This window comes from Kogia breviceps, chromosome 8 (assembly GCF_026419965.1).
Source record: "Kogia breviceps isolate mKogBre1 chromosome 8, mKogBre1 haplotype 1, whole genome shotgun sequence".
Taxonomy (NCBI): Eukaryota; Metazoa; Chordata; class Mammalia; order Artiodactyla; family Physeteridae; genus Kogia; species Kogia breviceps.
In genome coordinates this window covers 28,021,118-28,033,942 of record NC_081317.1, presented here as the reverse complement: position 1 = coordinate 28,033,942, position 12,825 = coordinate 28,021,118, and the positions used below count along the sequence as shown (strand labels likewise).

The 12,825-nt window shown below is 37.5% G+C and overlaps 1 protein-coding gene across 1 annotated transcript; it reads left to right on the top strand.

Moving 5' to 3' along the window:
* Positions 1–1,196: 1,196 nt before the first annotated feature.
* LOC131761379 (protein NipSnap homolog 3A-like) lies at positions 1,197–12,825 on the top strand. The gene is made up of 6 exons (XM_059072126.2): positions 1,197–1,384; positions 4,095–4,305; positions 6,147–6,305; positions 7,766–7,915; positions 11,732–11,818; positions 11,908–12,825. The coding sequence occupies exons 1-6, from the start codon at positions 1,325–1,327 to the stop codon at positions 11,982–11,984; spliced, it is 744 nt and encodes a 247-aa protein (XP_058928109.1). The 5' UTR covers positions 1,197–1,324; the 3' UTR covers positions 11,985–12,825.

The window sequence follows — 12,825 nt, the reverse complement described above, 5'->3', positions numbered from 1 at the left end:
CCTGAAGCATATAGGAGTTTAATTAATACGGGTTGAATGAGGGTATGAATTATGAATTCTAAGGAGAAAAAGTCTAAGAAAATAAACTTAAAGATCCAGTCCAGGCACAGATGATGTTTTTTTGTCTTGCTTGGTTAGATATGGACGCGGCCCGTCAACTTGAAAAACTGACTCACTACCTCTGGAATTACTAACTCTGTACAAAGCCTCCCTTTCTCTCAACAGATGATTCAGAAGTCTTTGCAAAGTCACAACCAATACAGCCACAGATGAGAGCCCTCTGATAATTCCCTAGCCTTAACAGTATAAGCAATATCACTTCAGTGTGTGCATGAATGTAATTATTGTGTAATTGGGTTTAGTTATGTGTTGTGTGTGTAGTTATGTGTGTAAGAAGGTAATGTAATTAGTGATAAAGGCATAAACATCAATATAGTGTAAATTTTAACTATTTTAATGTGATTTATCAGATGAGGGAAAGGAAGTGTACTTTGGGTGAATGGTATGTTAACAGACCTCTATCCTCAATTTCCAAGCAACAGGTACTATCTGTAACTGAAAATATCAAGAAGCACCAGAAAGTGTATATAATTCAGAAAAAGGGGAAACAAGCATTAGAAGAAACCGCTGAAAATGTTGAAAGTGGTTACTCTGGGACCAATATCAAGAATAAGAAGACAAGATCAGAAGTCTGCTGATTTGTTTGTTTAAATTTGAATTTCCATTATCTAGTGCAGTGCCCCCATTCCTCTGAGCAACTAAGAAATACTCTCTCTAACAAGGCCATGCTGGAGGTGGCGACAGGGAGAGAGAATGCACTTAGTAAAGAAATGTGAAGGCTCACTGGTCTTTAGCTACATGGAAATCACCCGAGTAAAAATTAACCCCGGCAAACACGTCCACGAGTTAAATGCAAAGCATGACAGGCACGCATCCATACTGCCTTCCCAATGGTCACACAAACTCGCATTCTACACACGAACTTTTACGAAGTGTATGCAGGTGTGCATGGAAATGAGGTGAAATTAACTAATGTCACAGCTGACACTGGGGGTAAGATCTCTTGAGGGAACAAAAGTGCACCGAAAGGTCAGGACTGACACCTAACGCGCCTGGCATGGGCAGGTGGTGGACTCCTCACTGACTGGGCTGTCCGCCCCCTCTCCCTCCTCCCCTCAACCCGCCGCAGTAGGAGGAGTTGAGCCGCCCCGAGCCTCCATCCACCCTTGCGCAGGAGCTGCTCCCTACCAGTAGAGAAGCCACAGGAGAAGGAATTTAAGGAAGAATACCGGCCGCTGCCCTTCGCAGCGCTCGAAGTCGCGCCATGCTTGCCCTCCGAAGGAGCCTGACTAGGGCTCTGGCCGCTCGTACACTGGCTCTCCGGGTACGTGCTGCTGGGACGTGCCCAAAACGTCTCCTGGGGGAGGGGAGGGGAGGGGACTGCTGGGAGCGCGCTGGCCGCGCATGCGCCTACAGGCCGAAGAGCCCAGGTCTGCGAGTCGGTGCTGCCGCCTAAGTTCTAGTGCAAGTCCCAGAACCCGCAGGGCAAGGACCCAGGGACACGCTGGAGTGGGGGGGGGCGGTGGCGGGGGCGGTGGGGGGACGGGTGCTGTTAGGGGAAGACCCACTGCCAGGGTTGCCTCCAGCCGGCTCGCGAACAGCCATGGGCGGGGGGCTTTTGCAGCTTAGGTGCCAGGCAGCCGTGAGGACACCCCTGAAGCGCCAGCTGCTGCGTTCTTGCCGCCCCGCGCGACTGCTGTCGCAGCATTGGGGCCTATGCCAGGCGGTGGTCCAGCCTCTCTGGTTTGTCCTTCGACAAACCGCTCCAGGCTGAAGGGGGAAGGAGAAAAAGGTCAACCAGCAGCTAGCAACAGAACTGGCCTCCCCCTTTTTAACGAAATACGCAACCTCCCAGCATTTTAAAGACAGAACCTTCAAGAGGGGCCCAGGGTGCCACTGGTGAAGCATCCTCTCAGCTGCTACTGCCTCCTGAGATCAGTGCCCAAGTCAGGCAGGCAGGGTAAGAAACCTCCTAGTACCTAGGATGACCACCTCATTTAAACTTAATGAGATTAATGTACAAAATAGCTTTAACTGACGGGAATTGGTCTAATACGCGAATCTAACCAAAGATTTTTTTCCTCCTGTTGTTTAGGTTTGTACTTCTTTCTCAAAGGATAGGACAGGAAGGGGATTTACATAGAGACTGACTTTCTGTAAAGACTAAGGAGGAGCCATAATGGCCCCACCACTCAAGATTAGCAATACAGTCTTTATCCTGAGTCTCTCTAGCGGTGCAGGGCCAAAATTATTCCTTACAAGTTTATTCTGAACTCTGACTTTACTAAATGTCGATCAAATGCTCTCTTATAGGTGACTGGGAAGTTATTTTTGCTGAAAATGTGCCCTGACATGAATATAAGGGAGCTTGAAGTACTCATGATTCTTCTCCCAGCAGTTCTAGTTTCTGCCCTGCAACAAAAATCACCTCCCCCCAGCACACACATACTGATGTCAACTGCTGTTTAACCTTTCCCTGGGCTTCCTTTGTTACTTGTTTCTTTCTCTGGTGAAAGATAACAAAATTATGTGCCTTGACCACATACTTGTTTCCAAGTATCAATACAAATTCCTAAAAGATCAACTAAAAAAGCAACTGTTACAAATACCCCACTGGCTCATTTTCTGATATATATTATTTAGAATACTTATCAAACTATTATACCAGGCAGTTGTTTGTGTAATATTGTCTTATGAGAATTTGGTTAAAATGACACAAAAAAACATGTCCACCAAAAGTAGGAGTAGCTGCAGTTGTTTTTGGTGGGAATACCTGCTTTCATTTGTAAGCTTAGACACTTGGGCAATAGAAATATAACTCATAGGGGACATGAGTGGAATGAACTCAAGTAGATAATTATAAATATGACATTATGCACGATTAAATCACATACATAGGCAATCGTGTGTTATAACCAAAAATATGTCAGAGAAAGGCGCCTACTGGTTTCATTTGACATACCAGCTGGTCAACATAAGCCCCAAATTTGTCCATAGCTTTGCTTGTAACCAACATTTGTATTAGATAATTCTGATTAATCGGCTTCAGGAATTGGCACACGATATCCAAAACTACAATAACATGAAATTGTAAACACAAATGCCATATGAGTGTGTGTGTATACACGTGTGCGTATATGTATTTACATACACACATTTGCATTCACGGGATAATTTCTGGCAGGTAACTTCCTACCTAAAGTTAAGTTCACTAAGACTCAGAAGATTAAACATAGCAAAACTTTATATAGTGAGCATACCTCTAATACAAAAAGAACTAATGGTTCTTAAAGGATATTTCCATCAGCCTAGTGTAACTGGATGGATTAAGTGCCCTTCTTCACACTGCATCTATAATTAAACCTAATAATGATTGAGACAGTTCTGACCTGTTGATTTTTCCTTTATAGAATTCATACAGTCTACCACCATGTTATAGTGCAATTTAATAGATTATGGATTCCCCTTTAACATTAGTTACATTCCAGTTCTATTATTTACCAGTGATGTACTTCATTGAATTTGGAAAATACTTTGACCTGAATTGAAACTTAGGTTTTAAAAAAAAACCTAAAGATTCTTCTGCAAGTAAACGTATTTCCATCACTACTGCCAAAACACCTGTGTATTTTATAAAGTGCATTTAAATGTATAACTGTTAACACATATAGTATTGACTAAAGATAGAATATTGGATAAATAAGGTAAACCATTTGTAATTAACTAGAATCCTAGTTGTAGTTCTTGGATGAAGGACTCTCATTAAGACCCTAGTGCCTTCTTATGATTAACTTTTCATGAAAAGGTGTCTAAGGGACCCCTGCTAGGAAGCAGAAGCTGTATATTCAGCACACTTAAGAGTACTTATCTTTATTGACATCTCAGCAAATTCTAAGGAGAGATGACAATAGAGGTACGAACATGGAGTATGAGTCTAATGAGTGTCCCTCCTTTGCCGATTCAGATTTGGTTGTAACATGATAGTATAAGCCTTAAGGTCCCCAAATACTTAAATTTACCTTATGTTTCTTCAGGTGTGTTCATCTTTTGCTACAGGCCCCAGACAATACGATGGAACAGTCTATGAGTTTCGTACTTACTGCATTAAACCTTCAAAGATGAATGAGTTTCTGGAAAATGTTAAGAAAAACATACATCTTCAGACAGCTCACTCTGAATTGGTTGGATTCTGGAGTGTAGAATTTGGAGGCAGGATCAATAAAGTGTTTCATATTTGGAAGTATGGTATGATTTTTCCAGCTTAAGTATTCAGTATAGATTTTTCACTCTTTTAAATGTTACATGACACTTACCTCTTGGGTCTATGTTCCTATAAATAAAGGTTAAATTCAACTTTTAAAGAGAGGAACAACAGATACAACAACAACAAAAACTGAATTCAGTGATTACTCCTCCCACTGGTACCTCGAGCAACTTTTGCCCCAATTCCTATGTACCATCGTTGGGAAAGTGTGACATCTCACATTTCAAATCATGACATTGTGAACTAGCCTTTAATGCTCAGAAAGAACACAGAATGGTTTATTGTATAGATCATTTATGAAAAATTTAAAGCATTGATTGCAAGAGCCCAAGTGGCTAGAGATCATAAAAGGGAGAGTTAATTTTTCTTATTGTTGAATCTGCAACTGGATGTCAGGATTTTAGTAGAAACGATTTAGTATTTCTAGTTGAGGTTAGTTGAGGTTCATGGGGATAATAGTTAACTTCCAGGCCTCACCTAACTCAGATTGAATAATCTGTTAAATTTAGGGAACCGCTTTTGTTTGTGTACCCCAAGGTTTCAGGGAATTTACTATCATTACGCTGCTCTCGGGAAGTAAAGGCAAAGGAATTAGCATTCTCTCCATATTGAAGTTTGACTTACTGCTGGTTTAGTGGACAACGCAGAACAGGTTACCGGAATCCCGAGATTGTTACTCCGGTGTCTAATCTTTCTGAAGTCCACATAGGACTTGATGATATCCAGAGAACTTTTAGTAATTTCCTTTAATGTCTGGTCATCAAGTTAAGAGTCATAATAGTGTCCAAAGTTAATATTCATCCCATACTTTATGGTGAAAAGTGCTCATTCTATATTTAACACGGCCATAGTTTAGAGGATTTCCCTGTTGTAATAGGACAAACCCCATTAAAACACAATTTATGCTTTAATGTGCAACAAGGAGAATTATGTCCCATTAAGAAAATTACTAGTAAGATCGTGATATAACTTACTTAAGCTCTAACATAGACGTTATTCCTTATCTCTAGCATAAACCATAGAAAACTCTTTTACCATTAACCTTAGGCCCTAATAATAAATATAGTACTAGGCCTATATGTTATTAAATGTATATACCTGTCTGGGTAACAAACAGAAGAGAAACAGTACTGGGTACAAAGAATGGGTGTCAGTAAGTAAGAATTAGCACTGTTTCTTTGGAAGCTGTTTGTTCAAAGAGGCTGAAAAAGCAAATCTTAATTTCATTTATGTTAAATTTAATTCAGTTGTACCTTGACCTGACTACCCACCACCAGCAATACCGAATAAACAGTCTTCCTCTAAACTAACACTATAACTTAAATGCCTCACGTAATAAGAATCAATAATATATATGGAGTGCTCACTTGGTGCCAAACATTGTTCTAAGCTCCTTTCATGTACCAATTCTTTTAATCCTCGCAACAGCCCAGGAGGTAGATACTATATCATTATCCCTATTTCACAGAGTAAGAGACAGGCACAGAATGATTCAATAACTTACCTAAGTCTCACAACTACCTACTAAATGGTAGCACCTACAAAGCCCATTACTACATGACATCATTGGTCGTTTGCATTGCCACTCCCCTTTTAGACCATGAGCAACTAACTACTTATGTTGGTATCTCTAGTGATATAACATATTGTCCTTATGTGGCCTCCGTAAACATTTGCTAAATTGAATGAAACCCAGAAGTAGCACAGGTGATTTTATTTTGTTACTGATGTATAGTTGATATACAATATTATATATGTTAAAGGTGTACAGGTGATCTTAAATAAAAAATTTTTATTTTTCTTACTCCTGTTATTCCCATAGACAATTTTGCTCATCAAACTGAAGTTGGGAAAGCCTTGGCCAATGATAAGGAGTGGCGAGAACAATTACTCATTCCAATTTTGGGGCTTACTGATAAACAAGAGAGTGAAATTACTTATCTGGTGCCATGGTGCAAATTAGAAAAACCACCCAAAGAAGGTAAGTTTGTCTCTCTAAATTACATTGAATTTTAATGAAGAACATACTGAAGATTTTAAGCTATAAAAACTAAAGTTCCGTAGGAACAAATAATCCTTTTATATTAGAATATATTGTGATTATAGAGATAAAAATGAATTTGAGCTCTTTGCTTACAATTAAAACAGTGAGCATTAAATAATGAAATTTTTTCCAATTTGGAAAAACTGTTAAAGTTTAGGTATGAATATGAAAAGTTTACGTGGGAAGAAAGGTTGAGAAGTTGGCGATCTAGAACACAGAACACGTGTACAGGTAGGTAAGGAACATGTAGGATATTTTCTCATAACTTAGTATTTTTTTTACACAAATCACAGTTAATCTAAAAACAGTAAGTATGTCTTTGCTTGTAAAACTGGGGGGAATGGATTAATTTAAACTGGTAAGCTGAATTACTGTAGTTTAACTGTTTTGGTTTCCTCTTATTTCTCAGTTTGAAAATAATTATTAAAGATTTATCTTCTTGCTGATTTCACTTTCTTACTGACTTAAGAGAAATATTTACCTCAACCTAATTTTAAACAAAAGGCAGACTTTTTAAAAGCATAAACTAACTTGTTTTCTTTCCCCCATAATCGTGTTATCTCAGATGACAAGAGATTTGAAATGTCTTATTTGGATCCTATCCACCTGGACCTCCCCTCAGCCTTCAGCACTGTCTATGTGAACTTAGTGGCTCCTAGAACAGTGTCACATCTTGGTTATCTGCCTCTATGTTGTTTATAATTCTTTAGTTGCTTTGTACTTTTTTTCCTTTTACTTCTCAAATCTACTTGTTCCCTAGTTTCTTTTTTTCTACCTGCTCCATACTTCTGACCAGAAGGTAAACTGACTTTCAAGTGTTTACCTGGATATTTAGGAACAATAAAACCACCTTCTTCATTTTTTTTCCCCTCAAAATTTCACATATCACTTTGGGTCCTTTGTTTGCTGGCTGTTCCTGTTAGAAATGGAAACCTGTAGGGGGAAATTATACAAACAAAAAAGTGTTTCCTCTCAGAATTGTAAAGAAGAAGGAAATATATGAGATCAGAAAATACGTTTCTTATTCATGTCTTACCTAGAATTAGACTCAGGCAGCTCAAAAATCCTAATCCTATCATAAATTCTCAATATTTGTTTAAATGACTTTTATAGATTAAAAATCGTTCTGATAATAGCTTAATATAGCTTCCTTTTTCTTTGTTCTCTATGATAAGCGTAATAACTCACACTTAAACATGGAGAAAGACTTTCTAAACATAAAAGCTAGGGAAAAATGCAAGAAATGCAAAGAAATCATAAATATGTGTACATAAACATTTTTATGTTTGATCCTCCAAATCTGGATATGTAGATTAGCCTTCCACTGGAACCATGCTAACCTGATGAGAAATTTCTTGAATACCCTGTATAAAGTCATTATTTTCTCCCTATTCCAGGAGTCTGCGAGCTGGTAACTTTTCAGATGAAACCTGGTGGGCCAGCTCTGTGGGGTGACGCATTTAAAAGAGCGGTTAATGCCCATGTCGATCTAGGCTACTCAAAACTAGTTGGAGTTTTCCATACAGAATATGGAGCACTCAACAGAGGTATAGTTGTCCATTTCTTCTATGAAATTTAAAGTGTACTGGTGACCTACTAAGTTCCTCCAGTATTTGGTCACTGTTTTTGATTATGCCATGTATTTAAATTTTATTACCAAATATTTAGGGTTTTTTTTGTCATTTTAAGGGTTGAAAATACCTGTTTTATGTAATATTTATTTAGAATGTTAACCACTTACGAAGGCTCTTCCAAATGTTGAACTGCTGTTTTCCATGAGACATCAAAATTCTAAGATTAAAAAACTGCAAGGAGCCTAAGAAACATCTGTTCTTCATCTTTTTTTTCTCTAAATATATTTTTATTGATTTTTTTAAATAACATTACTTGGGATAGAGTGTTTGTCTCTGAATGAAAAAGTAATACATATTTTTACAGAGACTAAATATCATGGCCATGACCAAAAGTGGAAAAAAAACCATTTTCCACTACTTAGAAATAATATTGTTAACATTTTGGTCTTTCTATTCCTGTGTCATTCATATATATGTAGGTGAATGTATATATGCGTATACATATATATTCATATTCGTATATATGCTAGAAATAATGCAGATGCATGATTAATGACTTCCTAACACTCCACTGAGAGTAACATATGGCAGACAGATATATAGTGCATATCTTTACTTAATAAACACCCATTTGAGGCTTTCAATGTTAACTTTGAAAGTTACTGCAATCTGAATTTCACGGAGTTTTTTGTGGCAAACTCTAGAAAATGCCTGTATAGTTCATCTGGAAGGATAAATGACCAAGAATAGCTAATTCATTATTTCCATCTGCCTCCTCAACTTCCTTCCTTGAATGTCCAGTGGACATCTCAAACCTAACATATTCAAAACTGAGCATCTGATCTTTACCCAGAAATTTAACTTCTAGTAATATATCCTAAGAAAAGAATCCGAATATACAGAAAAAAATATTTTCAAGCCAGAAAATATATGAAGAGGAGAAAAATTATGAAAATTATTAGATATCTATCTCATACCACATGCTAAAATAAAATTCAAATGGATTATAGATTTCAATGTAGAAGAAAAGTCATAAAATTACTAAAATAAAATATAGATGCTTTTTTCTTTTTTGGCTGTATCAGGTCTTAGCTGTGGCACGCGGGCCCTTCGTTGCAGTGCGCGGGCTTCTCTCTAGTTGTGGAGCACGGGTTTTCTCTCTCTAGTTGTGGTGTGAGGGCTCCAGGGCGTGTGGGCTCTGTAGTTTGCGGCACGCGGGCTCTCTCGTTGAGGCGTGCAAGCTCAGTAGTGATGCGCGGGCTTAGTTGCCCCACGGCATGTGGGATCTTAATTCCCTGACTAGGGATCGAACCTGCGTCCCCTGCATTGGAAGGTGAATTCTTTATCACTGGACCACGAGGGAGGTCCCCCTAGATGCTTTTTAAAAATAATATGGATGAGAACTATATTTCTAAACCAAAAAACAAATGAAAACAAGGAAGGCAAAAAAATCAAGTGATGAATTTTTTTATAAAAAGCCTCATCAATCTTTCTGCATGCCCCGAGACACCAGAAATGAAATTCAAAAGCAAAAAGAGGGCTTCCCTGGTGGCCCAGTGGTTGAGAGTCCGCCTGCCGATGCAGCGGACACGGGTTCGTGCCCCAGTCCGGGACGATCCCACATGCCACGGAGCAGCTAGGCCTGTGAGCCATGGCCGCTGAGCCTGCGCGTCCGGAGCCTGTGCTCCACAACGGGAGAGGCCACAACAGTGAGAGGCCCGCGTACCGCAAAAAAAAAAAAGAAAGCAAAAAAATGTAAAAACATATGCGAAGGTAGATGTACAGATGACTACTAAATATATATTTAGAAAGACGTAGATTAAATAAAACTATAAGGAGATGCCATTTTCACCAAATAAAGACATAGATATAGTACCAGAGAAGCTGGGAAAAAATAAGTACCCCTACTGTGTAGCATATGCTGGCTTAATAATTCCCCACCACAAAATTCAGCAATATAAATGAAAAGCCTTAATTTTAAAATTATTTTTGCCGATACTCTAGGAAATATGCACAGTTGTATAGATGTGTTCAGTTACACAGGAAGGAAATTTGAAAGGATATAAAATATATAGTGGTCACTTGAATGATGAAAATAATTTTTAAGTGGTATTTTAATTTTTATAATGAACATATATAACTTTTATAAGAAAAAACTGAAAATGAGTAGGCACATTTTTTAATCTTAAATTCATACTCAGTGGAGAAAAGGGAATAGTCATATGCTGAGTATAAATCAGTGCATCATTTCTGGACAACTTATAGTACGTACACTGAACCTATATAAGATATTCCCTTTGGTTCTCTCAATTTAAATTTTAGGAGTTTACACTGAGGAAATAATGAGATCCAGACTGCCTGGGTTTGAATCCCAGCTCCACCGCTTACTAACTTTGTGACTTGGAGTGAGTTACCTAACCTTTCTGTGCCTTACATTGCTCATTGATAAAATAATGATAATCATAACCCACCACCTAGGATTCTTGTGAAGACTCAATGAGTTAACACATGCAAAACGCTTAGAGCCAGGCCTAGCACATAGGAAGCACCCAATACATGTAAGTAGTCATTTGTCTTTGACATTGTTATTTTTATAAATATACATGATAGGTGCTGCTCTAAGGAAGTTTTTGTCAGCATTGTTTACAATAAGGAAACTTCAGAAACAATGTAGTATGACCCTATGTATATAATATACTTGTAATACACAGACACACATAGACATCATATATATCATGCATCTCATATAAGCATAACATATACGCTGTGTGTCTATAAATATGTAAAAATACATACATATATACATAAATATGGAAAAGATACACCAAAATAGCAAAGTGGTGAATTCTGGGTGGTAGGATTAGACACTATTCCTGCTTTCTCTTTTTATTTATTTGCATTTTCCAAAAGCTATACAGCCAACATGTACTACATTATAATTATTTTTAAATTTTTAAATAATTAAGTAAAAGAACATTTATTTCGGTATTTTGTAGAATACCACACTCTTTTGAATGATATAAATAAGCAACAATAAGGGGCTGGTATAAAAAGTTGTTATATCTATGGGGCAGAATTCACATGTTAAAAATTAATAGCATTGTTGGGCTTCCCTGGTGGCGCAGTGGTTGAGTGTCCGCCTGCCGATGCAGGGGACATGGGTTCGTGCCCCAGTCCGGGAAGATCCCACATGCTGCGGAGCGGCTGGGCCCGTGAGCCATGGCCACAGAGTCTGTGCGCCCAGAGCCTGTGCTCCGCAACGGGAGAGGCCACAACAGTGAGAGGCCCACGTAAGAAAAAGAAAAAAAAAAATTAATAGCATTGTCATAGAAATTTCTCATTGTTGACTTTTTTAAATCAATTACAAAGTATAATATACAGCAAGACCCTAATTTTATATTTCTCATCTTTTAAAAGAAATACAATAAATATTAATAAAGGTTTTCCCTGGGTGGTTAAATTTCAGCTACGTTCAAATTTCTTCTTTGCATCAGCCAAATATTCAGTAGGGAGCATAGTTTTTTGATAATCTTGCTTTTTCAACATAAAGTAAAATCCTTCTGTTTCTTCTTCTATAAAACCAGTTTGACTAATTAATTTATAAATTTCTCTCCCAAATCTTTGACTCCTCTGAAATCTTATCACTAACATACTTAGTGCTACCTTTTTGATAATCACTATTTTGATTGAAAGAATAGGACTTTTAGTTTCTGATTAATGTTTCTTTCTTTCTTATTTGAGGAATGCCACAGTCTTTACAATGTATTTCTGGTTTATTTATTTCTGCAGTTCATGTTCTTTGGTGGAACGAGAGTGCGGATAGCCGAGCAGCTGGGAGACACCAGTCTCATGAGGATCCCAGAGTTGTGGCAGCTGGTAGGCTATTTCACTAGGTACGAGTTATTCTTAGAACATATTTCATTTAGTCAACAACTTTATATACCTTCTTATGAATTTTTTTTCAGTTCGGGAAAGTGTCAATTACCTAGTGTCTCAGCAAAATATGCTTCTGATTCCTACGTCATATTCACCATTGAAATAGTTTTCCGTGGAAATACAAAGCATTGCATGAACTGCCATAAGACGTGTCTGTTAACGGTGCTTAAATTCTTCCAAGAGATTCTCACTTTTATTTGGAGGAGGTGGTAAGCTAATTTGCTATGTCCCTTGCATTTCTTAAAAGCTACTCTCTAGCCACTGTCACCACCACTTCAGGAAACAGTCTGTTCATTTTCCCCTTGATATTTCAGTACCTGTCACACATTAAAAATAGTTGCCATTACTACAGTATCTTGATTTTTCATTTGTTTCAGAATATCTCTTGTTCTCTATTTTGACAACCCTCTGCTTTTATACCATTTTCTTACATACACTTGATTGTTACATTTCCATACCTGTGATAGTATCGTTAAATTATATGCATAAATTATCAACCTTTTCATCATGTCTGTTTTTCTGAGATTATAAAAGTTTTTGTTCAGTAAGGTTTTCTACATAATACCTACTGGGATCCATAAAAAAATCCATTAAACATTTCTTTACTACAGAAAGTACAGTATCATCTGTGTCATTTATGTTACTTATGTTTTTTACATTAATAACTAATCAATTACTTGGAAAATAATGTTATTAGGTCCTGGTATTAAAGCACATTGATAACTCATTGGTTTATGTGCTTGCAGTGTCTTCACTTACAGTTAATTTTACTAATTTTTACTTCTTTTTGGATCACTGTTTAATAAAGATAATTGGTCATCGATTTGGTTTTTTTTTTAATTGCAGTATAGTTGATTTACAATGTTGTGTTAGGTCACCTGTTTGTTTTAATGAGATTTAAAATTATAGAAATGTCTGCCCTAATAAAAGCCTACATATACAATCTG

What these genes read in the sequence shown, in the direction of transcription:
- LOC131761379 (XM_059072126.2), top strand. Translation starts at nt 1,325, where the DNA reads ATGCTTGCCCTCCGAAGGAGCCTGACTAGGGCTCTGGCCGCTCGTACA. An exon ending in GTTTCATATTTGGAAGTATG is followed by an intron (nt 4,306 to 6,146) that starts GTATGATTTTTC and finishes TTATTCCCATAG; the next exon opens with ACAATTTTGCTCATCAAACT. An exon ending in ATATGGAGCACTCAACAGAG is followed by an intron (nt 7,916 to 11,731) that starts GTATAGTTGTCC and finishes TTATTTCTGCAG; the next exon opens with TTCATGTTCTTTGGTGGAAC.